This window comes from Schistocerca piceifrons, chromosome 2 (genome assembly GCF_021461385.2).
Source record: "Schistocerca piceifrons isolate TAMUIC-IGC-003096 chromosome 2, iqSchPice1.1, whole genome shotgun sequence".
Taxonomy (NCBI): domain Eukaryota; kingdom Metazoa; phylum Arthropoda; class Insecta; order Orthoptera; family Acrididae; genus Schistocerca; species Schistocerca piceifrons.
Genome location: NC_060139.1, coordinates 750,766,779 through 750,793,505, shown reverse-complemented (window position 1 = coordinate 750,793,505; position 26,727 = coordinate 750,766,779). Strand labels below are relative to the sequence as shown.

The following is a 26,727-nucleotide window of genomic DNA, read 5'->3' as shown; positions in this document are numbered from 1 at the left end:
GTTGTTTGATTTTTCTTACTCGCATTGTTTAGGGCTAGGAGACAGTTGAAGTTCTTTATTTGTTGCTACTGTGTAACATGTTTCTGTGTTTCATATAATGAAACCAGTATATCATGAAAAGTCCATGAAGGTAAAATTAGTGAGATTTGAGCTAACACGTATGCCAACATTGTGTGCAACAGTGATGTTGAAGGTTGTTTGTTATAGCATCAACTGCCGTTTTCTGTTGTACATATCCTTCCTCCTTTCACATGTGTGTAAAAACATGTAAATAGGAATACTAACAAATGCAGGAACACTTGTAATAATAGCTCAGAACAAGATCTTCTGGATGAAAATGGTAAATGTTCTGAAGATGACGAATATTACATGATTTAGAGAATGAATTCTGCATTGCAGGTAGGAGGAACAAAAATTATTATGAAGAACCTAATGCACAAGTTTTGATAAGTTAGATTGATTTTTCATTTCAGCAGCCTGCCCTTCATAACTTTATGCACAATCCAAATTACTGACATTTGAGAAAACCAGTGACACTTGGGTTTGTGTTAACACATTGTTAACAGTACTACACTGTTTGTTACATTTTTAGATACCATCAAGTTTTTAAAAGTATTGTCAAACATAAATTGATATTGTTCATGTATTTTGCTATCAGAACAGAATAAAGCCTTGTTGAGGAAGAAATGGAATACAGTGAACTACCTTTTTATGTTTCGAACTCAAAATATGTTAAAGATTCTACAACAGATGGATGTCAGTGATACTGATGTATAGTTATCTGGGGATTACTACTGCTACCTTCTTGGAGATGGATATGAGCTGGGCTTTCTTTCAAATATTGAGAACAACTTTTGGTAAAATGTTAGAACAGAGCAAAAATAAGGCTTCCTGTGAATTATGCAATGGGATATTGTCTGAATTTTCACAGCTGAATGGAAAGTGGGAAATTGACAAATGGTATAACGAATTGATTAGTGTGAGATCTAGTTTTGGAAAAATAAGTGTTATTTGCTTGAAAGTAATCAGCATAATTCAGAAACAAGTAATTATTGATTTGAGGAAAAATTTTTGCCTGATTTTTCATAGCCAAAGTGTGGAAAATGGATAAATGAGGCATCGAATTGAACAGATGATGTCTAGTTTGATGCAAAAATAAATAAATAAAAATAAAATAAAAAAACAAAAAACCTACTACTTAATTTTTGATTTGAGGGGAAAATAAACAATGAATTTTTACCCAGTTTTCATTGTCAAGCGAAGAGTGGAAAATGGAGAAATGGGAAATTGAATTCACCAGTGTGATGTTTACTTCTATTGACTAGTGTGAGGTTTAGTTCCACAAAGAAAAATATTTGATTGATTGAAAGTAATCAGGTACCATAATGAAGAAAAACTTGAGTAGTTGTTTGAGAGGAAATTGATGTATTACACAAACAGCTGCTGCTAGCGATGTACATGAAGTGTCCAAAAGTTCATCTCTTCAAGGCCTGCCATTCTGCACATAAAAAGCTACATTGGTGTTGTATTTAACTGTTAAAAAGTCTTCCTTTGAATCAAATTCTAAATTTAGAACAATTTGAAACCAGGAGACACTAGGAAGGGAAATGAAGTGCCAGAAAGTTCATCTCCTCCAGCTGTAGTTATTTTGCATAAAAAGTTGCACTGGTTTAGTATTTGATTTTTAAATTAGCTTCCTTTGAAGCATGTACTATATTCAGAAGATTTCAGTACAGAAGATGCTATGAAATCTAATGAGGTGCCAACAAGAGCATGCTTACTGATCAGAATTTGAAAATAAAAAAGAGAAGAAAAGAAAAATAGAAAAAATTTGGTCAAATGTTTTGTTAAATGACACTTAAAAAAAAAAAAAAAAAGTTATTGAAACATTTGATGTGTTGTTGAATGATGTTCAGAACTGTGTAGAGCAAATGAAGTGTGTCAGATGTTTTTGTAATCTAGTTTATTTTTTAATTTTAGAAACATCATTTCACAAATTTTTTGTTGGTTCTCCGGTGTTAAGTGAGAAATCTAGGAATATGCTCAACCACCTACATATGCTCCCATTAGGAATGCAAATACAAGATTAAACACATTAAATCAAACACAGAGACATTTAAGCTATCATTCTTCCTATGCTCCATAAATGAGTGGAATGAGAAGCAGCCCTAATAAGTGTTACAGTGGGAAGTGCCCTCTGCCATGCACTCAGAATGAGATGTGGGTATTGTTGATGTAGAACTGATTCATGATAAGTTTAGTACATATTTTTAAGAAAGAAAAATGGAGACTCAAGCTGATATATTTCTGAAAGTTATAAGTGCATTTATAAATTTGTTTGCTACCTGTAGCTGAGTGGTTAGTGTGTGTGACTGCCATGCAGCAAGCACAAGTTTATTCCCAGCCAGGTCAGAGATTTCCTCTGCTCAAGGACTGGGTGCTGTGTCATCATCATCATCATCATCATCATCATCATCATCATCATTGACACACAAGTCGCCCAATGTGGTGTCAACTGAAAAGACTTCAGCTCGTTAGTCGAACTTCCCGAGATGTGGACTCCCAGCCATCAGTGCCATATGATCATTTCTTTCTTTTTTTCTTTTTTTTCATTCATAAATTCATTAAAAAAATTAATTTGCTCAGGATCCTGGGTTAACATGATTTGCAACTTCTCAGACAACAGTGTATTAATCTTGTCACGAGCTTCCATAATGAATCTTCCATTCTGAAGTAGAATGCGTGATGCGAAACTTCCTGGCAATTTCAAACTGTATGTTGGACAAAATTCAAACCCAGGACCTCACCTTTGCGGGCAATCCCTTACTGACTGAGCTGTCCAAGTTTATGACTCAAAGCTTTACTTCTGCCAGTTCCCTTGTCCTGCTTTCCAGACTTCACAGAAGATTTTCTATATTCCTTGTGGGACTAACACCACAAGAAGAAACTATTGTGTCTTTGTTGAATGTGTTTCCAACTCATTGACACTTATGTCCTCGAGAGTCTTTCATGGTGGGATGCCTGAATAAACTCCTCTTGGTTTACAAGCTACATCATTTCAAATAAAAAACTTGAGCTTTCAACAGCTATCTCCATCATTGTCTTCAGGAATAAAAATTGGTCACTGCCGGGGCTGGCTTCGAATTCCGCTTATGTGGTCACAATTGCAGAATCTGAAACCAATTAAAGAGGGCCGAAGTGACACGTGCGGAAAAGGTGAGTTGTGCTGCTCGCAGCAGCTCCAGTTCACTGCAGAACCAATGACGTCACGTGGCATGAGGGGCCAGTGCTAGGTTTGAAACTGTCACTCCCACCTCCATATAAGTGTCAATCACCCATCTTCACTTTCGCTCAATATCCAGACCTCTCCCACATGCCCTCATAAACTTGTACCCATGGTCTCTGTTAAAATCGTTGCTGTTCAGTCTAACCTCTGCCAGTTCCTGTACGATGGTCTCTCAATATGACGACACATGAGCCCAGACTCTCATCTTTTCAAATTGTCTTCTGTAACTATTTTCCAGACAATACTGCCCAGTTAAAGACTACATAGCTCTTCGAGATACAGAGCGTATGATGTTTCCTGTAATGGGGGGAGCATCGGCCATAGCTCGGCATTGCCTGGAAAAGATCATAAATTCAGATTAAAAATATGAGAGTCTTGGCTGATGCATTGTCATATTGGGATTCTGTTGTAAAGGAGATGGTTGAGATTAGGTTAAAGGAAAACAATTTTAATGGGAACCAGGGGTACATACTTAATATGGATATAGGGCAGGCTTTGGACATCACCTAACATCATTGGTCCCAAGGCAGACCAGAACAGCTGCAAGCTCTGCAATCATGCCCATACAAGTGGAATATCATGCTAGTCCCGGCAGTCTCTAGAATTAACTCCTAAAGTTGATTGTATGGATAGCAGTGGAAAGCTGGAATGTTTTATTTGACATGATTTAGCTTGTAAACCAAGAAGAGTTTGTTCTGATTGACACAAATATTTTTCATTGTAGCCAGTGAGTACCATGCCTTTTCTAACTTAAGGACAGGAGTTTACTTTTTGGAAAGCATTTTAAGCTTTCAGACCAAATCCTCCTTGAAAGCCCCCCCCCCCCCCTCTCTCTCTCTCTCTCTCTCTCTCTCTCTCTCTCTCTCTCTCTCTCTCTCTCTCTCTCTCTCTCTCTCTTTTTCTATCTCTCTCTATGAGTCACACCTATCTCTCTCTCTCTCTCTCTCTCTCTCTCTCTCTCTCTCTCTCTCTCTCTCTCTCTCACACACACACACACACACACACACACACACACACACACACACACACAGAGTCCTTTTTGTAGGCACCGAAGTCAGCTACATTATGTTGAGTGACTTTGTCTGCAACTATGTTACATATAATTGGCTCTAGGCCATTTCTCTCAGGCCAGTATTTTCTTCACACTTGTTCCCATATAGAATCCTGTGCAGTGGTTGCAGTGAGGTTGATGGACAATGTGGCTGCTTTTACAGGTAGCCCTTCCTCTGATAATGTAGGAAATAGTGACAAAACCAAGATATGGGGCAGTGGGTGGATGCGTAAGTTGGATGTTGGAGGGCAGAAGCGTGCCACTTTGTGGTGGGTGCAAAGGATGGTGGAGATGTACATATTACTCATTTCAAGCTATGATACAAAGTGATCAAAGCTCTAGCATAGAATGTGATTCACTTGTTACTATCTTTCAGTCCATGGTGATTCTGAGTGATGGAAGAGAGTGCTGTTTTGTGTATGGTCAGCAGCTATATGAGAAGTACTGAGTGTATTTGGAGATAAGGCTTATGATATCTGATACAGAGGAAGTAGAGAGAGAATTTTCAGCTTGTGAAGCATGTGGCGAGACCTCCAGCACACTTGAAGAAGCACCACTTGTCAATGCAAATGAAGCATCCATGAGTGGCCATGTTGTATATGAAGGATATTTCAGTATGTCATAAGTGGCAGCTGTGGAAGTTGAAATATTGCTGGCAATAATGAGAAAAAAATTTGGAGGTTGACATCAAGGCAGATGTCATGCTGAGCCATGGGTGATCAAAGTGAATGGGGAAAGAGGTGTTGAGAATTTGGAGAAATGAGGATAGTGTGATATCTCTCTCCATTTAGGTCTTCTCAATAAATCTGAACCATTTGAGGAGTTAAGGTTACTGCTAGAAAAGATTCAACAAAACCTATCAGTAGACTGGTGTAAGATACTCCCATCATAGCACTCATAGCACAGTTTCAGCAGATATATACAGATTCATCATTTATGCCAGTCTTGAATTCAGCAGACATTTTATGGAGGTGTAAACATGGTATGCTATAGTGAAACATTAGTAAATTAGAAATTTGAAACCTACTCATAATCTCATACTATATTGTATATTTCTTATGAAATTGCTCATCAGTATGTTCACAACTTGTTACTTTCAGAAGGTTTTGTTCTGTGATATTTATAAGATTGTTCACTTACAACTTGGTATTACCGTAATCCAGCTGCATGATTTTAAAAGATTCTGTCAACAAATTAATATAAATATCTGTACTAATTGAAGTGTGTTAAAAAAGGTGAATAATTTTATTAGGAACAAAGTAATAAGCTGACACAGAAATTCATTTAATCTCCTTCAAAGCACTGCCATTGACTATCAATGTGCCTATCCCAATGTTGAATCCATGACTGGAAGAATACATGAGAGGCTTCTTTTGGAAGACCATTCAGCTGTTGTTGTGGCCCTCGCAACATCAGGAATGATGTCAAAATGTTTTCCTTTAAGCACAGTTTTAATTTTTGTGAAGAGCCAGAAATCGTATAGTGCTAAATCTGGTGAGTAAGGTGGGTGTAAACGGATAGGAAGACTTTTTCTGGCCAGATGCTCGTGAATCAAAAGTGAGTTGTGGCATGACATGTTGGTGTGATGAAGAAGGAAGCCATTGGCCCATTTTCCTCGTCTATTTCTTCATACATTGTTTCACAAATGTTGCGGTATGCCCTTGTAAAATTTGGCATTTATGGTTGTTCCCCTTGGAACTAACTCTGGTCACACTATGCCCTAAGTATCGAAAGAAGCAATGAGTATGACTTTGATATTCAGGTTTGACTGACATGCCTTTTTAGGGTGAGAAGATTCACTGGTTTGAGTTCCCATTGAGAAGTTGAATTACTGTCTCAGTTTCAAATGCATAGACCCAACTCCACTTACAATTTTGGACATGAAGTCCAGACCTAAATGAAGATGATCCTTCAACTCTGTGCAAACTGACACACAATTTTCCTTTTGTTTATCATTCAAAAGTCTGGGAACATATTTGGTTAGTGTACAGGTGCCACTGTCATTTCCTCCCTTTTAAGGGTCATTTTTGAATGATGCATAGGAAGAATGGCTGTTGGTAAGCCCCCGTGTCACCTCAAATTTATCTGATTTTACCATCATGGTCATTTCTGTGCGGTGGGAATCCCCCCTTATATGTTGGAGGAAGTAAAATGTTGCATGCCTCTTCTCAGAACATGAACTCTCAAAATTTTACAAATAAATTTCTCCTTGATTCATTATGGGTTTCTTATAACATCTGCTTCTGAAGTTAGATGAGCCTTGAAACCATAACACAGCATGCTGCTCTTTCATTAATCTTCTCCACCCTACCTGGAGGTGCTATCAGATTAATAACTAATTTCATAAATCATTCAAATCATTCAGTTCATAAATCATTGTTGTGGATACATGCACTTAGATTCTTAACAGATGTGACAATTTCAGTGTTGACTCATGGATTATGCCCTCGAACAATGATGGGTCTTTCTGCCTGTTTATATGGAATGCATTAAATTTATGTATATTAAGGAGTAATTCGCAGTCCCTACAGCAAGTATGAATCACCTGCTCATCTTCCTGCAATTTGCAACAGTGTTACTGAAATGTAACTTTATTACATATGTTATCATCCAGCCTCGTGGGACTTTCAGTGTTATTCACCAGGCAGTTTATGTATATATCACAAGTGGTGATTAACCTCCCATAGGTTACACTGTAGACCACTTTAGTGTTTCATAGTTTTATATGTTAAGAGTTGGTGTCCTGCAGTCTAATCACAAAACCAATGTTGAGTAACCTCAGATTTTGTTCATTATGTGAGAGTGGCCAAACATCTTTTGGGAATGAGGAAACATGTTATCAATCTGGGTGCTGCTATCAACTGCCTCCTGGTTGTCATGGGTCAACAGAACAAACTTCTTAATTCACTGAGTTGTGGGTGTGTATCTATAAGTACTCTCTTTCTTCCAGTGATACTTTGAAGAGTATCCATTTTCTTAAAAAAGCCGTTTTAAGTGTATAAAGTCATTCTACAGACCCCTCTCTTCAGTAATACTTTTTGCCCTTTGTACCCAAATTCTGAGGGTACCTATTATGTGTGAGTAAATATAAATCCATGTGGAACAGCTTGTGATATATTGCATCCCCCAAGGTGCCACTAGATTTATTACAAACAAAAATTCCCAAGAATGAATGATACAGCAGCTCTTCAAGCTCGATAATTCAGCTGTGGCAGTTTGTTGGTTTAAGCTACGTGCATGTCAACAGCTTAGCTGCTATTAAGAAAATTCTTTATTTTTTACTAATTTTTGTGTTCATTGAACTTCATTAAGTGACAATGTAACATAAAGCTTAAACATAAAACTGCATAGCTTTGCATTGACACTGACTGTTCTGTAGATATGATAGGGTTTAAATTCTGGTGTTGACTTCATCCTTTGAGACCAAATTGTAATAAAATCAGTAGAAATTCACCTGGTGGTGGATTAATTTAATCGTAGGATCTGAACCTTTGATTATCACTCAAACATGTGGCTACAGTGCCACTTCCATCAACACATCAGTAACTCATAATGTTTTGAACATCTGACCCTCGTTTCTGTTCCTCATCAGTTACAATTTAAACTACACTGTCACTCAGCAAATAAGTATCTCTGAGATGTGAATATCTATGAGTGTATTCACTGTAGTCCACCCATCAGGTTTAAATGAGCAGATGTGTGTATTGTTACATCTGCTGGTTGTCTCATTTGGAACATGGTTAGGAAGTAAGCTATGTACAGAATCCTTGTTGATTGACAACATGAGGTATTTGACTACAAAACAATCATAATTTGTGAACATAAACTATGATCTATAATTTTACAGTAGACTGACATTATCAGTACAGAGCTATTGTTATGAATGTAGGTGTGATAAGCATTACCTGCTTCCATAATCAAGGTCACTAACACTCACTTATATGTTGATGCTCATTTGGGAGGTAGCTGGTTAGAATTATGATGGTCGAAGAAATTTTCACCACTAGTATTTGGCCAACAAGGGAAGGAGAGTGGTGCAAGTATTTTTATTTGATCCCAGTTTGGTGCCTTGCCCTTGTGTATTGATGAAGACGATATGAAATGATTAGGATGACAGACCCACCCTGTATCTGAGTGAAGAAAATCTCTACCCAGCCGGGAATCGAACCTGGGACCATGCGATCTAGAGACTCTAACTACTAGACCATGGGCTGCGGAAGTCTTACATAGTGAGGGCATGTGACACTATTGCTGGTGATCTGTCCATTTGAGGAATATGTTACGCTCAGTGACCCTGCTGGTGCTGTTTGAGAGGGGAAGACTATGTGCCGATACTGGGTTTCATACTCTCCCTTCTTGTTATCATGCAGCACAGCCATGACACCAGTCCATACACACACTTTCTTTATAATCACTCACACTAAACAAATGCACATAAGACACAACTCTCATAAAATTCTGCAAATTATAGCAACAATAATGATGGTGGTGGTGGTGGTGGTGGTGGTGGTGATAAAAAAGCTGGCATAATAATGTAACTATTCTTAGCATTTATGCATAATAAATTTTTTTCTTCTCTGTTAAGTCTCAATATATACAACAATCAACAAAAGGATGGAAAATATATAAAATAGAATTCTAGTACATTTATGAAATAGACTTGCAATGGTACTTTATATAACAGTGCACAGTGGAAACTTGTTTCCAGCAAATTAGTGATTTTATTTATTAATTTTTTCAACAAAGTAAAGGAGTCATTTTGATATGCACTGAATATAAACTTTTATCCTCTGTGCTGTTGTTTGAGATTGGAGCAAAGTCACCAAGAACTTCTTATCACCTTCCAAGAACTTTATATTTTATTAAGATACCAAAGAATAAAGTGGCAAGTACATCATTGAAACCTCCTGGCAGATTAAAACTGTGTGCCAGGCTGAGACTTGAACTTGAGACCTTTGCCTTTTGCAGGCAAGCACTCTGCTGACTGAGTTACCCAAACACGATTGACAACCTGTCCTCACAGCTTTACTTCTGCCAGTACCTCATCTCCTACCTTCCAAACATTCAAGCCTTGACTCGGCACACAGTTTTAATCTGCCAGGAAGTTTCATATCAGTGCATAACTCCACTGCAGAGTGAAAATTTCATTCTGAAAACATCCCCCAGGCTGCAGTTAAACCATGTCTCCACAGTATCCTTTCTTGCAGGAGAACTAGTCTTGCAAATTTCACAGGAGAGCTTCTTTGTGAAACTTGGAAGGTAGGATACACGAGGTACTTGTGGAAGTAAAGCTGTGAGGATGGGTCGTGAGTTGTGCTTGTGTAGCTCAGTCGGTAGAGCACTTGCCTGTGAAAGACAAAGGTCTCGAGTTTGAGTCTTGTTTGTGTGTGTTTGTGTGTGTGTGTGTGTGTGTGTGTGTGTGTGTGTGTGTTTGTGTTTGTGTTTGTGTTTGTGTTTGTGTTTTTGTGTGTGTGTGTGTGTGTGTGTGTGTGTGTGTGTGTGTGTGTGTAAAACAAATTGATAGTATGTTGTGAAAAGAAATAAAAGAGACAGTAGTTTTTACAGCATGCAGAATAAGTGTAAGACACTGGTGTTGCAGGTGTGATTTAACTGTAGACTTTGAATTCACCTCATAAGTTTAGCAGAATTTTCTTTTGATGCTTTGTCAGTAGATCATATCTAGGCAACATGATGAAATGTATCTTCAGTCGTGATTTATGTCAACAATGTGCAGTATACTTTTGAAGTTACATTTCGGCTGACATTGATTTCTTTCAGGTTATAGATATAAACTGTGTTGTCTCCATCAATATGAAGCAAATATGTAGTGTGTACGAGTCACTCTTAGTATACAAACTGTATTTTATCTGTTATACAGGAGACAATGACCATGTTGCTGTGGTTAAGGTCACCAAAAATGCAGCATAGTCCTCTTGTGGTGTCTTTGCCAAGTAACAACCATACAAGCCTGTATGAAAGTGCAGCATGTCGGCAGCTGATGACAGAAAACTTTGATACAATTTGTAATGCAGTTTTGTCACAACGCATAATTCGAAATCCACATATCCAGCACACACTTCTTGCAGTCCTGCCCCGCCTGTCTGCTTTCAACAGGAAGAAGTTTGTCCAAGCGTAAGTAGCATCTGTTAAAAGCCATGCAGACAGCTGTCTTACCTTGTAGGAAAGCCTACTTTTTATTTCAGTTTTCAATATTCCAACCAAATCAGTGAATTAAAATTTGAGTTGAGATGTACAATATTGTATGCTTTAATGATTTTGTTATTTTCTTCTGATACTTGACTCTCTTAAGTTGTTATGTTGATAGTGCCTAATATTAAGATGAATAAATGAAATTATATACATTTGTTTGTTAGTGTATATAAGCACCTTCATATTACTTATATAGACATGGTGATTACAAGGAAGTTGCATTTTCAAAATGCTGTAAAAATGAACTTCTCATCAGAATGATGTCAAACTTGAACATAATGTTATTGAAGAAGGGGGAAACTTTATGAAAATAGAAAATAACGTAACAAATATTTCAACTGCTGTGAACAGCAGAATATGCAAAATAGGATCCACAGCTGTTCCTCAGTTTGTGTCTGAAAAGCTCGACATGACTGTCTCAATGGAGGAATGTGTGCTGCTGGTAAAGCTCTTTTACAAGAACTGGGAATGTATGCCAGTAGCTTTGTAAAAGTTCCAGACACTGAAGGGTATGAAAAAAGGTGTTGGTCTGATGTTTGTCACTGGTCTGTAGAAAATAATTACAAACTTCAAAAAGACATTTTTAAATTTATTTTTCTATTTAAATGTGTAGCGCAGCAGAGGGTAGAAAACAATTAACCTGGTGTCAGTTGAAGTGTGGCCACAGTATTACAAGAGGAGTCGAACAGTGGTGTGCAAACATGCAGTGCACAGGGATTGCCCAAACTTTGGAAAAACCTGTGAGCACATTACATAAAATCCTACAAAACATCCTGCATTGCTGTCCACACAAAATTACCCATGTTCAGGAGTAGCTTCATGCTGCCCTGCTAGTAATAATTCCTTGCTCATGTGTAAGTGGACAATGAATGCCCATGGAACATTTTGTGGGGAAATGAATCCATTTCTGTCTCCAAGGACATGCCAGTACACCAAATTGGAAATGGCAATGGAAAATCTGCCTGCACATCAACCAGTACCACTTCATTCTGCAAAGGTAACTGGGTGTTGCAGCTTGATGGCATCGTTTATTGTAGGGCCATAATTTTCTGAGGACATGGGTCCTGAGATCGTGTTACATGTCCTGTCACGGGCAAACACTATGAAAGTCTTTTGCAGCCCAATGACATTACAACCCTTCAACAGCCTGGACGCATGTGTACGCTCATTTTTATGCAAGGTGGCTCTCAGAACCTCATCTTAATCTGTTGTTAATTGTCCTGATGCCAAAAATCGCACAAAAAGCAACAATGACACCAGTTTTTAACTGTCTTCAGACCACTCACAGTGGAGTCATCTGAAAGATGCTGTGTTCATTGCCCTGTTTCCAAATTTAGCTGAATTGAAGGCAAGCTTTGCACAAAGTGTTCTGTACGTGATCTCTGAGATGCTCCAATCTGTCATAGAACATGCTGTTTCTTGATTTGAGCTTGGAGCAGGATTTCAACTTGTGGCAGAAAATGATGGACAGCATACTGAATACATCTTGTGCCAGACTCATGACAGTTAAAAACCAATTCAACTGTTGGCTTCTATGTGGTTTCTTGGACAATTAAAAACCGATTTAATTATTGCTTTTTATGCAGTTTTAGCCCTAAGGACAGTCGAAAACGGATGTCATTGTTGCTTTTTGTGTGATTTTTGGTGTCAGGATAATTAAAAACATATTCTTCCCATCTGATGCGGTAGTACTTTGCCATAGTGATGGGCTTACCTAACAGTGCCACTACTGTTGAATGCTAGACTTTCGCGGTCTTGCACATTTGTACAGTATGGTTGGTTTAAAGTGCAACTCCCATCATACTGTGATTAATCTGTCATTTGTAGCTGAACCTTTTTACATTATGATGCTTACAGCGCCATCTGCCATGAAAATTTTCGTTAAATTTCCCCTTCTTCGATAATATTCCATTCAAACTTGACATTGTTCTGAACAGCAGTTCTTTTTTTGCAGTGTTTTGAAACTGAACTTTGTTATAATCACTGTGTATATTAAAGAGAATCTCTGTATTTATAGTATGTTATATTAAACTGAGTGTTTGATTTTTGTGTGAATCTCTGTGTTTAGAAATAGATTGGAAGTTGGGACAATATAAAATGTTAAAACAGGCAGGTAAAAAGGGTCTGTAAATAGCAAAAATATGCAACAAAGTGTAATACAGAAAAATCTTATGCTGTGCTTGTTTATTTACTAGAGTGCATGTTAAGATAATCACAAAAACTGCATATTCATGTTAATATCAAGTTATATTGTGTTTTTAAATTAAATTTAAAGTTTTGAATCAAATTGTAATTGTACTTAAAAACAAAAAAAGAAGAACGTGTTTCTTGAAAGAATATGCATTACAGTGCTGTAGTGGCTAATCAGATGTACATGACAACCAAATGCTTTTTTATATTTTCTGGAGTCATGTTGATTCTCACGTCAGGTAATACATTTTTCATCTGGGGGAGGGGGAATGAGCTCTCAACATCTACAGAGGTAATTGGAGCAAACTTAAAACACTAAACTATTGCAAGGCACATTTTTACTGCAACAGGATTGTCACATTGTAGAATTTTTGATGTTTCTGACAATAGAAATTCCAGGTTGGAATATCAACACTGTAGGAACAGATAGACTGCTACTTAATATAAAGATGGTGCATTAAGTTGCAGACAGGCACAATTAAAAGGCACTTACACATAAGCTTTCAGCCACAGCCTTTGCAAGAAAAATAAACACACACTGTACATTCACTTAAACAAGCACACCTCACATACTCGTGACTGCTAGCTCTGGTAGCTCTGACCTGAATGCCTCTGGTCCGAGTTGCCAGAGCTGGTGGTTATGTGTGCATTAGGTGTGCTAACTTATGTAAATGAATAGTGTGTGTCTGTCTTTCTGCGGCCAAAAGCTTGTGTGTAAGTGTCTTTTAATTACACCTGCCTGCAACTTAACATGTCATCTTTGCAGTAAGGAGCAATCTATCTTGTCCACTTTGTTGATGTGGTTCTAACTTTGTCAAGATCAGGATGTTTTGGAAACACTGTTTTACACTTTTCCATAACTAAAGAAACTCATTTCCCTGGCAAATCGTTGAATCTTTGCACTGCATCAGTCAACGTTTTCACTGACTGCATCAAAGGCTGCCCTATTTCTTGAAGCTGAATAATCAGTTGTGGCAGGAAACCAGATTCTGCTGCAGTGAAAGTTAAACAATTTCTTACTTTTGAAGATTTGAGAAATTTCTTTGCTGCTGCAGTTGAAGATGCTTCATCCCCTGGAGCAATGACCACCTTAGTTCATCATCATCATCATCATCATCATCTTCTTCTTCTTCTTCTTCTTCTTCTTCTTCTTGCTGTTCTTCTTCTTATGGCATTAGATCCCTGCATGAGTCTTGGCCTCTTCAATGAGTTTTCTTCATTCTGCCATCTCCAGTGCACTTCTGCACGGTCCTCTAACTCTGAGAGAGTTTATATATTGTTCCACGTTGTCTTGTCTACAGCTTTCATGACTTTTCTCTCTGTTTTCTTTGGTCTCAGAAGATTTGGTCAAAGCCACGGATGAAAAGATTCATGAATACCAGCGATCATAATTTCAACTTCAGCATTGGAATTTCCAGGTGTGAGTTGAACAACTTTGCACAAAATTGTCTCTGCAAAGTTGCAGTTTTGAAAATGGTGCACATGTTGGTTTCCCAGGCGGCATACTGGGAAACACAAAACGGAAACAATGACTTGTTCTTGTGGTTTTTTGGACCAATATCATAAGAAGGTTATCATCACTGGGGATAAAAGGTGGTGTTTCTCACTTGACCCCTGAATCTAAAAACATCAGTCTGGAATGGTATCACATGACATCACCAGTCAAAGTCAAGACCAGACAGACAAACTCATCATACAAGTTTATGTCAACCATGTTTTGGGATAGATATGGAGTCTCATTAGTTGTCTTTATGCACCAATGGACTACAATAAATACAACCACTTAGTGCATTACCCTGACTAAACTTTGATGTACAATGTAGAATAAACAATGTGGTCTTCTGATGTCTGGAGTTTTGTCGCTGTTTGACAATGCCAGATCCCATTCTACTGTTCACATCCAAAGTCTGATCAGATCTTTTGGATGGGAACGAACTATCCATGCACCGTACAGTCCAAAGCGATTTTTGGTAGTTCTGCTACCTAAAGGAGTTCCTCAGTGGCAAGCGCTTCACAACAGAATATGAGTTGAAAGAAGCAATTAAAGACTGGTTATCCTCAAAGGTAACAGGCATCCATGGCTTAGAGATACAAAAGTTTGTGACATATGTTTTAACAAATGTAGAAACTATGTATTAAGATAGAGGAACATGTAAGAAATTAAATAAAAACAGATTTTTTGAAAAACCTGTGATAGTTTATGTTATATAAGAAATCAGACCTTACTTTCTGAATAACCATCGTAATTTGTCCCGGTGCTCTTTTGAAAGATGCTGGAATTATGTTGCACTCTCGGCATAGAAATGTTACTGTGTGTTCATACATGTAAGTTCTAAGTGTTACGGCATGATCCTTAGCAGCTTCAGTACTTCCCCCCCCCCCCCCCCCCCCTCCCCCTCCCCGTTCCCATACCCGTCTCCACACACACACTCTCCCCATCTGTTATGTCCATTTTGTGTGAGCACTTAAAATGTCTTCTGATGCCTGATAGAACTTGAATTGTAAAGAGTATTTGCTGCCTCTCATGTTTTTATAGTTGAGCTTTTTGTGCCATATGTCTCTGCCATTTTTTCGATTTGGTTTCCTCTGATTTGCTGTTCCTTCAGCTCATCGTTCATGAGAACTCTGAAGGTATCGTTAGAGGATTTGTGTCGCCATTGGTATTACTCTTTCAGTTGCATATTGGATTTTTCCCCATAAGTATTTTCATTTTCTAATTGCCAGCAGATTTCAATTTATTACATAAATTTTCTATGTGACAGATCTGTCCTGATTAGAATGTTGATATATTTGCTCACTCCTTAGATTTTATAGAAAATTTTGTAGTCCACAGCTACACATTTAGACAGAATTCAGCATCTGTTATAGCTTTATGTTTTCTGTTTTCAGACATTTGAACAAAACGATGTTGTTTCTGCTTGGAAGTCTTCGAACTCGTGAGAAAGACCGTAGTGCTGCCTTTACAACAGTTGGACTAATTGCAGTGGCTGTTCAGGAAGATATACAGAGTTACCTGCCAAAAATAATGGATGTTATTCGTGCTTCTCTACCATCAAAGGTAAATTTAGACACCAGTGTGTATAATTATTCAAGCTTTTTCCATTTACGTTGTATAATTTTTTGTGGAGAGATGTGATTTTGCTGGTACTATAAAATTGGAAGCAGAGATACATCAAAGCCATCTCTCTTGCACACAACAAGATAGACATCACAGATAAAGTAATATGGGGATAGTTTCTTCAGTGAAGATGATATACTACTTGGAATTAAAGCTTTACTTTTCAGTCTCCTGACTTTACTGTAGTTGTGGGATAGAAGTTTTGAGGAGAAAGGGGTTGGGAAGAATCAATTAAAAATTAGAGCAATGTGAAAGATAAGCAGTGGGTTCCTATAACAGGCGCAGGTGAATATAAATTTTGGAAATAGAACTGATCTGTTACAAGGTGGTCGTGCTCATGGAAAGTACAGTTACGTATTGCGTGATACATGACATACAAGGACTAATGTGGCAATCAAATTATCTTTCTTTGTTGCTGAAGTGGCTGTTGTTTGTCTCTGTTGACTGTGTTTTCACACAAGACCAGGATTCAAGTCTCAAGCAAATTATATTTCCATGTTGGGGAAATGGCTGTTAGTCTTCTCTGCTGATTGTCTTTTTACAAAATATATTCATTTTAATAAAGCACCATCATCCTGCATATGATAGGTGCTAAATTAGAGGAAAGGTCTCTGTAAGTTTTGAAAAATATTTGGTTAACATAATGTAGAAATTGGGCATATTGCCATTTCAAAACTACAATCAGGTTGCAGCACGTCATCCAGCGAGACAATCACATTGCCACATTGGTAGCACCACAACTCATGACACTGCTCCTTCTCCTGGAGAGATAGTGATCCACTGTTGTAGAAGTTCTTGTTGGAGCTCACTACAGTAGCCTGGATCTACAGCTTGTCAGCCACCCTCTGTATGGCACCACTGGTAGGTCTTTGCATTCTGGTTATGTTTCCACAACCTCTTCACAGTAATGAGCATTGAAGGTAGCCCTTCCTGTCGAAGCTTCAAAATTGCTGACAGAATCTTCGGCTTTCGTGAGTCTTCCATCATCTATCTGCACATGAGTAGGGATTCATGCAGAGAGAAGGGATGACATCTCTGCACTTTTGTATTCCTGACGAAATGTAATAATCCTTGACTTAATATGTCATGTCTGAAAAGTTTCAAAGGATACAGTATGGCTTCAATTAATGCTTTAGTAACATTTCAGATAGTACCATTTTTCACATAAACAGAAAAATCCATACCAAGCCTCCTGGGCTGTATCTCTCTGTCTGGTGCTTGGCATTACAGCACACTTGGTCTTCCTCTGGGCGTCAGAGCATATCTGCCAATGTCTTATTAAAGTGTTCTGTGAGGATATTTGTCTAGGAGTGTCAGGTATTTGTCATCCTGTGGGTGATGTCATGACCCACCTTTTATCCTAGTCTCAACCAGCAAACTTTAACACAATCGGAAATCATCCCATAGGGTGCTCAGTGCTTCAGAATGATGTCTTCTACAAGGAATTTTGCAATTTCTGGAGCTCCAGCAGTTGGCACAGCTTTGTTGCCAGCGTAACAGGTGAAATATTGCGGTGTGTCATCCATCGATTCAGGTTCGGTGATTTCAGGGACAGCCTCGAGAGGGGACAGTGGAATAGTGATGTTTCAGGCAAGGTTGTACCAGATGTCCCTGAGGTAATTGCAGCACATGCCTCCATTGTTGACATCCTTATAGTGGCTCTCATAGTGTCTAGTGTCCCAGTAGTGACATGGGCAGTGATGCCTGCATCAGATTCTGTCTAGAGTCTTCACCAATCCCTGGTGACCAGATGTTGGAGCATCATGGAAATACTTCTGGGTAGCTGACTGTTGCTGTGATGGTATGATGAACACCAATTAGTGCCCTGTTGGATCATAGTTCCTGATGTATAAAGGTCCATTTACTTGTTGGAATTCTCCTTTGTTCAGTGTTCAGCAGCTGAGATTTCATCTATTCTACTGATTTCGACCAAAAGATTCCATGAAAGGCTGTCTGTGTCCTTGTGTTTCTGTCTGCTTTTGTGTATGATTGTGATGTTGTACTCCTTAAGTGTCATTGCCCATCTTGCCAATATACCCGATGGCTTGTTCGGGCTATTCAGCCAGCATACAGAATGGAGGCCTGTCAACAATAGTGAATGGTTTGCGAAGTAAATACAGCCAGAATTTGTTGATGGCTTAAACACCTGCAAGGAACTCTTTCTTGGTTGTAGAGTAGTTCATTTCAAACTTGGAGAGTACTTTTGGATGCATAAGTTAACAATTGTCCAAGTCTGCAAAATAGGTATTAGTTGCTTCAATCACCTCCTCATTTGAATAAAATCTTTGTCCCGCCAGCCATTTCTTCAAATTGGGGAACAAATAGTAGTCTGGAGAATAGGGGGGATGTGAAATGAGTTGAAATCCTATTTCCATTAGTTTTGCGACCACAACTGCTGAGGTGTGTGCTGGCACATTGTCATGATGGATAAGGATTTTTTTGCGGTCCAATCGCCGGTTTTCTAGTGCAGCTCGGTTTTCAAACAGTCCAATAACGATGAATAATATGCACCTGTAATAGTTTTACCCTTTTCCAGATAGTCGATCAGGATTATCCCTTGCAAATCCCAAAAGACAATCGCCATAACCTTTCCAGCTGAAGGACTGGTCTTCGCCTTTTTTGGTGCAGATTCTCCCTTGATAACCCATTGTTAGATTGTTGTTTGGTCTCAGGAGTATAGTAATGTATCCATGCTTCATCCACAGTGATGAAATGACGCTTAAAGTCCTGCAGATTCTTCCTGAACAGGTGCAAACCATCCCTGCAACACTTCACATGATTCCGTTTTTGGTCAAGCGTGAGCAATCGCGGAACCCATCGTGCGGATAGCTTTCTCATGTCCAAATGTTTATGCAAAATATTATATACCCGTTCATCCGAGATACCCACATTCTGTCATCCATCACCATATCATGGATTTTATCAATGATTTCTGGAGTTGTAACCTCCACAGGGCGTCCAGAACGTTAAGAATCACTTGTGCCCATATGGCCCCTCCGAAAATTTTGAAACAACTTATAAACTGTTCTAATCAAAGATGCAGAGTCACTGTAATGTTCATCAAGCTTCTCTTTAGTCTCCTGAAGCATTTTGTGTTTCATAAAGTAATGTTTAATCACCACACAAAATTCTTTTCTTTGGTGTTGACAATCACTCGACTTCCTTGATTCACACGAATGCCAAACACAAAGAAATAAACCAATATGGCGTAAACTTGGTGTGCGTTCTTTCCAAAGATGCTACTAACTAAACATAATCTCGATACGTGCCGGTGGTGCCATCTCTCGGACTTTGCATGGACTTTTCAAATGCCCCTCTTATTTATTTGGTGATAAAGTGGCACTTTTTTGGATTCAGGTTAAGGCCAGCAATCTGAACACACTTCAACACAGTTGTCAGGGGGCTTAGATATTCTTCAAATGTCTTCAAAAAATGACAGTGCCAACCAGATAAAAAAGATGCATTGTCCATTTAAGGTGTTGAACCAGGTTGTCCATCATATATTCAAATGTGGCTGGAGTGTTACACAGTCAAAACAGCATAATGTAAACATATACAAGACATCAGGCTATGAAGGCAGTCTTTTCCTGGTCAGCCTCATCAAGCTCAGTTTGATGGTAGATTGTCTGCATGTCCGTTGTTGAGAAGTACTTTGCTCCTTTCAACCAGTCTAGGGCGTCATCAATGTCCTACGTGGATAGACATCTTTTGTTTTGATTTTTTATCCAATGCAGAAATATCATGTGCCGTCTTTCTGCTTCACAAGGATCACAGGAAAGGAGAGGACCAAGGACTCTAAAGGTTCAGTGATGTCCTCCTGCAACATCTTCTTCACTTCGTGCCAGATTATTTGTCATTCAGCTGGCAACACACTATATTAGTGCCGACTAATTGGTGGGTGATCCCTACTGTTGATATGGTGTTTTGCCATGGACTGCTTGGTCTGTCTTTTCTGTGCTTTGGGTTTGAAAATACCTGAAAATTGATGCAGTATGACTATCAGTTGCCGACGTTGTTCCTTGGTCAGGCCAGACCTTGTTAGCTGTTCAATAGTAGCTTCCTTCCCTGCATTACATACAGTGGTAGGATGACAATAAGCTGCCCTTCCAGGACTAGTTCAGCTGTTCCTCCTATGCACATACCTTTAAGGTTGAATTGTGGCTGCTCACAATGATTAGTGATTCAAAATTCTCCTTGACCACCTACAGTGCTTATGATCATCACTAGTGTGTAGGTTTCTTTTGTCAACCCAAGTAGCTTTTTGCAATCGACAAAAGCTTCACAATTTAACTGATTGGTGACTAGAACTTGTCTCTGTGATGATGGTGAATTATTATAATCTTCAGCAGCAAACATCTGCGTTGAGTAATCTTCGTTGTGTGTGCTTGTCGCAGTAGCCTCTTCGGCCTGGAGCTCTCATCTTCTTGTGATCCCTGCAAGAAATCCCGTCTGCAATTACAATCTGTTAAAATGACAAATTCAAAGTGCTGTGTCTTGTCATTGATAGTGATTCTTGCTATTCATGTTTCTGTTGGTGGGACATATTTGTCATATTCAGCACAATTTTTTTCATATCAAGGAACATAGTCTTCTTTATCCGACGATGATAAGCATCTGACTTTATAGAAAAAGAAGCTCCTAAGATGACTAACATGTGGATGGATTGTCCATCGATGATGACATCACTGAGATTTCTTGATATCTTGGTGACTGTCGTCCATGGAGGATTTTCATCTGTGGCAGCCTCACCTCTATAGTTGGTCTCCTTGCTTAATTTTCCTAAATTTGGTGGCTAAACAAGCAGCTGGTAACTCCATTTGGCAGTGGGAAATGGTTTGGATTGTTGGGGAACAACTTCATCCAGGGCTTAGCAATGGGCTTCACCTCACAGGTCAACTATAATTCAATTTTGTCATATGATGACATGATTGGAGACCATGGCTGTTATTTGAAGACAAATGTTATTGGTGTTGAGACAGCAACCAGCCACAAATTTATTTTCAGTTTCATTATTCAAAGGGTACTGTTACCAGTTTCGAATCGTTATGATTCATCTTCAGATGGTTCATGCTTTCATTACAATGTTTTTTTTTTCAGAAATTAATTGTTTTAAAATATAAATAATACATAATTATACACATGTCACCTCGATGGTTGTGTTATAGATTTTCATTGGATGTGAGTTATGTGAAATGTCGGTTTGGAGTGTTTGTTTTCATTACATTCGTACAACAGATGTGAATACATTTCCACTGCATTCTTATCGTTGCACACGTAAATTTTTCTTGCTGAACACTTTAGGTTTGTCACAGAAAAGATTTCTAGCAAACACCACATGTTTTGATATAATACAAAGTTTGAAAAGCAACTCATAGAATGCCAGTCAGTGAAACTAAGCACTATGCTACTCTGCTAGCATCACAACTAGTGGCAATATTGGTGAAGTGAGTCGAGGTCTTACTGGTTGTTGAACAAGTCAGACAGAAAGGTTAGCCAAAGCACTTGTTTGAAATCTGCTTCTTATTCTCGCATGAACAGCCATGGTAAGTGAGAATTGTATTCTTGTAGATGTCTTGCCATTCTAGAAACTGAACAATACAGAATATAAATTCTTCACTGTCACTCTTCTTTCAGCCTTTTGTCATACAAAGATGTGGAGATATTTGTTGTACTTGACATAAAAGATGAAAATATTCACTTGCATCCCCTGACTATAGTATTTCTAGGAAGTGACTAGTTTTCAGCACAAAAATGTACATTTTACATCAGTTCTTGCTGCTAGATTACTTTCATGACTAGTTTTCAACACAAATATGTGCATTTTACATCAGGTTTTGCTGCTAGATTCATTTCATAAATGAAAGAAATAGCAGCTTTCATTGCACACAGGCAAAATATATTCCTACTGTCAAATTCCCTTCCTCAGCCATGAGGCATATGTCATACTGATGTCTTATGTGATTTGGATATGGATATCTTTTTACCGTAGAAAATTTTTCAGTTTTTTAATGCACCTGTTCCCTGATTCATTGAATCTCTCATTATATATCTGATGCATTAAATTTGATTACATAGATTCAGTTTCAAAATAAATTCTAAGACTTGTCTTTCATTAGTGACTAGATACTTACAGGTTCAGCAGACGTTATTTTATGGCTTCATTTCACTATTTTTTCTTCTTTATATTTTTAATTTTCATTTGAAGTGGTCAGAGTTTCCAATTTTGTGCTGTACATAAGACAGGATCTTGTTTTTTACCTTTTTATCAGCGTAAAAAACTTCTCTCTGAACTGTCAATAAGGAATCAATGTCTTTATGAATATTATTTTTGTGTCTTGTATAGTGATTGCGCAAGCCACAGTGTAGCTGAAACTGATTTGAAAGGTTTCTGTTGTTATCAAGAAAAACAATTAATGAGTTAATGTCAATGTAAGTATTCCAAGATTCTTAAAGAGAGCTGTGCTAATGTGTTTTTAACAGTTTTGCACAATGCTTTTACTCCTTGCATTTGCTAAGTTAACACATATTTTGACTTTAGGTATACTGCACAAGAAAACAGTCCCAAAAACAGCAGAAGCAAAAGAAAGAGAACAACATTTTTTCTCTTTAGGTTAACACAATGAGAGACACTTCTAAATGCAAAACATGCTGGACTGAACTACTTAATTAAATTATATATGTACTGACTCTTTTAACTCCTTATCCCTTCTGACCACCAAAGAATTTTGTAAATAGTGTTTTCCTTAAAATATGAGTGTTAAGGACTACTTCTGGTAAAAGGTAATCATTCTAAGCCATTTTTGCTTGTTTGAAATGGCATGATATGAGTCTTTGTGAGATTCAGATTTTATCTGTTTGCTGTGTACTAGTTCAATCTGAGCTGTATCTGGAAAGACTGAGTTTCTGGCATTTCATTATTATGCTTGGTTGAGCTGTTGGTCTCCAAGGACAGACACAGCTAATGATTATCTCCTTATTTTAGGTTATCAAATGCAAATGATGATCTGTAAGATAGATTCATTTGCATGACAGGCTCAAGGTGGTTGAGTGAGATTCTAGTATTGATTGTTTTGGTGTTTCCATTGTTTAACTAGTCACCTGTATGTCCCAAATTAACCTCGAGATTTGTCTTTTTGGCTGATATAAATTGCTTTTAATTCTGTATCAGCCACTGCAGTTGTGTTAGCTGTATGCTATATGCTTGTCCAATTATATCTAGTTTACATGTCAGATTAAAAATAAAAACTCTTTTAAAAAATGAAAACTTTTTTTCTGATATGGGACATAAATGTGAACAAAATACACACACAGATTTATGTGTATTAGACTATTAGGAGAGAGAATATGGAACGGGTTTATGACCTCCTGAAATAATTGCATAATGTATTCTTCTTAATAATTTGCCACTTGTTAATTTTTCTCTATTAAGTACAATGTGTTCTTCAGACTTTTTTGTAAGGTAGTGTGCTTGCTTGCTTCCAGGATACACCAAGTAAAAAGCGAGCAGCCACCTTGGAACCAGCAGTATTTGTGTGTATCACTCTCCTGGGACATGCAGTTGGGTTGATGATACGACAGGATGTGAAAGATCTTCTGGAACCAATGTTGGCCACAGGTCTCAGCCCAGCATTGACAATGGCTCTGAGAGAGCTTGCAGCAAATATACCACAATTGAAAAGGGATATTTCAGAAGGCAAGTCTTTGTACATCTCAATCTCTATTTACAATATTACGAAAAGGATAGATTGCTACTTACCGTATAGCTGAGATGTTGAGTCACATATAGGCAGAACAAAAAGACTGTCAGACAAATTAGCTTTTGGCCAAAAACACCTTCCTCCGTGACCACACTCTCTGGCTGCCGAGGCTAGACTGCGAGCAACTGCACATGATGGGAAAGCAGTCTGGGTGGTGGGGGTAAGGAGGAGATTGGGGCGCGCGGGGGGGGGGGGGGGGGGGGGAGGAATAGCAGAGAAGGGGTGGGGGACGATAATGTGCTGCTTGTGGGAGCATACATGGATGAGGCGGAGAGAGGTTAGGGCATCTAGGTGCAGTCAGTCTAACCTCCTGACTGCTCACAGTCTGGCCTCGGCAGCCAGAGAGAGTGGTCAAATGTGTGTGAGTTGTGATTGCGTGTTTGTGATTGTCTGATTTGGAGGAAGGCCTTTCTGGCCAAGACCTAACTTGTTTCACAGTCTTTCTGTTGTGCCTATTGTGTCATAATACATCTGCTATATGGTGAATAGCAATCTATCTTTTTCATAATATTACATAATTGGATAGACAAAAAAACCTACTCACCAAGTGGTGCCAGGAGACTGCACATATACAAAAAGAGGTTTTACTTGTGCTAGCTTTTGGAGCCAGTGGCTGGCAAAAGGGGTAAAGTTCGGAAAAGTCACCCAGAACCCTGCATCAGGGGGCACTTACCAGATGAGATGAGAAGGAAAGACTTTTGATAATATTGGCCATTTTTATATCCTGATTTTCCATTGTTTGACTGTCTTTGTGTATTTTTACCATGAATGCAATACTGTGTAGAAACTGATGCCAGAGTGTTCTTTAGCTAACATAATTAAATAGACAAATGGAAAACTCATTAACAAGTTTCCTTATTACCAACCTCGGTTGCTTAAAGTGCAACTAGTTGATATTGATTTCATACTATATATTAGCCTCAGCACAGGGGAGATCAGTAATGGCTGTCTATATTCTCTATTTCACAATTTCTATACCTTGGACAAGATTTGTTTAGGCATTAGCCATGGAGAAACACTACATAGAAAAATCCGTGTCTATATTCTCTGCTTCATTTTTTCTGCACCTTCTACAAGATTTGTTTAGACATTAGCCATGGTGAAACACTACAGAGAAAAATCTATTTTTTGTTATATATTACAGTCTCAGGTCACCCTCAGGTGATTTGAATATATTACATTGTAACTCTTCAGCTGCACAGCCAGAAGAGACACCCAAAATATGGTGTATCCAAGTCATTTGGTGATTACCTGGTAATAAGATGAAAATAGTAATTCTACCATACGTGTGATCTGAGGCTGTATTATACAGTAAAAAATTACTAGGCAGTCAGTGTATTTCCATAAGACAGTGCACATTTAGTCTGTGTAAAAATCTACTACGTTTATCTGTTGTGCAGGAAAAGTGATATTATCAAACGAGAAAGCGCTGGAAGATAGACACAATAAAAAAACACACAAACACTTACACAGATTTCAAGCTTTCGCAACCCACGGTTACTTCATCAGGAAAGAGGGAAGGAGAGGGAAAGACGAAAGGATATGGGTTTTAAGGGAGAGGGTAAGGAGTCATTCCAGTCCCGGGAGCGGAAAGACTTACCTTAGGGGGAAAAAGGGACAGGTATACACTCGCGTGCGCACACACACACAGACATATCCATCCGGAGGTCCACCTCTGTTTCAGTGGTTCCCTTTTTGACGAGACTCCAAATTCCAGACACACATATTATCTTAGTTTACTACACAACTGATACAAAATTTGACATAGTGATCATTTTCTTCATTATGTGACAATACTTTGACTGTATGAAAAGGATAGATTGCTACTCACTACATAGAGGAGGGGCTGAGTCGCAGACAGGCCCAATGAAAAGGCTGCTAAACTTTTAAGCTTTCAGACGGAAAATTCTTTCTTCGAGCTCTGGCCTCTGGGGTCTGACTGTGAACCATTGTGAAAGGGGGGATTGTTGCTGAAGATGAGTAATTTGATTGTCAGGCCATTGGAATGGATTCCATGAGATAGGCAGCAACACAGGAACAGTATATGGGATTGGGTTCTGGCCATGGACAGGGAAACATTTCTTCGTTGGCACACATGGAAGTAGTAAGGGTCCATAGAGAAGGACAAAAAGAGCATAAAAATATGTTGGGGGAAAAATCGCAAAAGGATGAAACGGATTAAGTAAAATGAAAAACGAAATAGGTCGAAACCTGAGGGAAGAGGGCCAATAGCGAAACATGAAAATGAAGAGGGGGAAAGGGGGGGGGGGAGGGATAGGAAGTAGGAGATAAGAGATTGGGCTGGGGGCTCAGCTGCGGGGTTCGACAAAATACGTGTAGCAAAGGAAGGTATGGAAAATAACACAAGAAAGTTATGCGAGGTTGTGGAAGAAAGTGTGATCAATTTGCAGGTCCAGAATAATGATCTTAGTAAGAAGAATGTGGGACACGAGATGCTGCATCAACAATACAAGTGTTCACATAGCTGTGTGGTGTACATGGACAAGACCGTTGATACAGTGGGGCTCAGAAGTCAAAGAATGTGTGGTAGGGAAGGTGACAGTAAAACAAAGGAAAGATGAGAAAAAGAAGTACAGACATTGGGTAAAGTAACACTTTAGGGAATAGTGACGAAGGGAAACAGCACTGGATAGTGGATTAAAAGGAAAGCCAGTGGCAAAATCAAACAATGGAAAGTCCAGGGTGGAGTAACAACAATATGAAAAGGTTAGATTGTTACTCGCCACATAATGGAGATGCTGAGTTGCAGACAGACATAATGAAAATACTGCTAAACATTTAAGTTTTCAGACAAAAAAAGTCCTTAAGAAGACACACACACACACACACACACACACACACACACACACACACACACACACAAGGTAACAGTCAGCAGCTACTGAGTCCGGATTGTTAACCAGTCACATATGGGGCCCCAGAGACTGGAGGCAGTAGCCATTTGTATGTTGTGCTTGTACTATGTCAGCCCTTTTCCTATTGAGGTTAATAGTTCCCCAGTCCTTAGGAAGACATTAAACAGTCTATTGTTAAATTTGTCACTCCATTACCTGATGATTATGGCATCTTTCCATCCATCACCTGAAATTTCCTT

The 26,727-nt window shown here is 38.6% G+C and overlaps 1 protein-coding gene across 2 annotated transcripts in view; it reads left to right on the top strand.

Moving 5' to 3' along the window:
• The window catches only part of LOC124775056 (serine/threonine-protein kinase mTOR), a 269,759-nt gene that overhangs the window by 47,255 nt on the left and 195,777 nt on the right, over window positions 1-26,727 (top strand). For both annotated transcript variants that reach the window (XM_047249846.1, XM_047249847.1), the window contains exons 7-9: window positions 10,216-10,469; window positions 15,627-15,795; window positions 23,338-23,548. In XM_047249846.1, coding sequence (XP_047105802.1) covers window positions 10,216-10,469; window positions 15,627-15,795; window positions 23,338-23,548 — 634 coding nt within the window. The remainder of the gene's footprint in view (window positions 1-10,215; window positions 10,470-15,626; window positions 15,796-23,337; window positions 23,549-26,727) is intronic.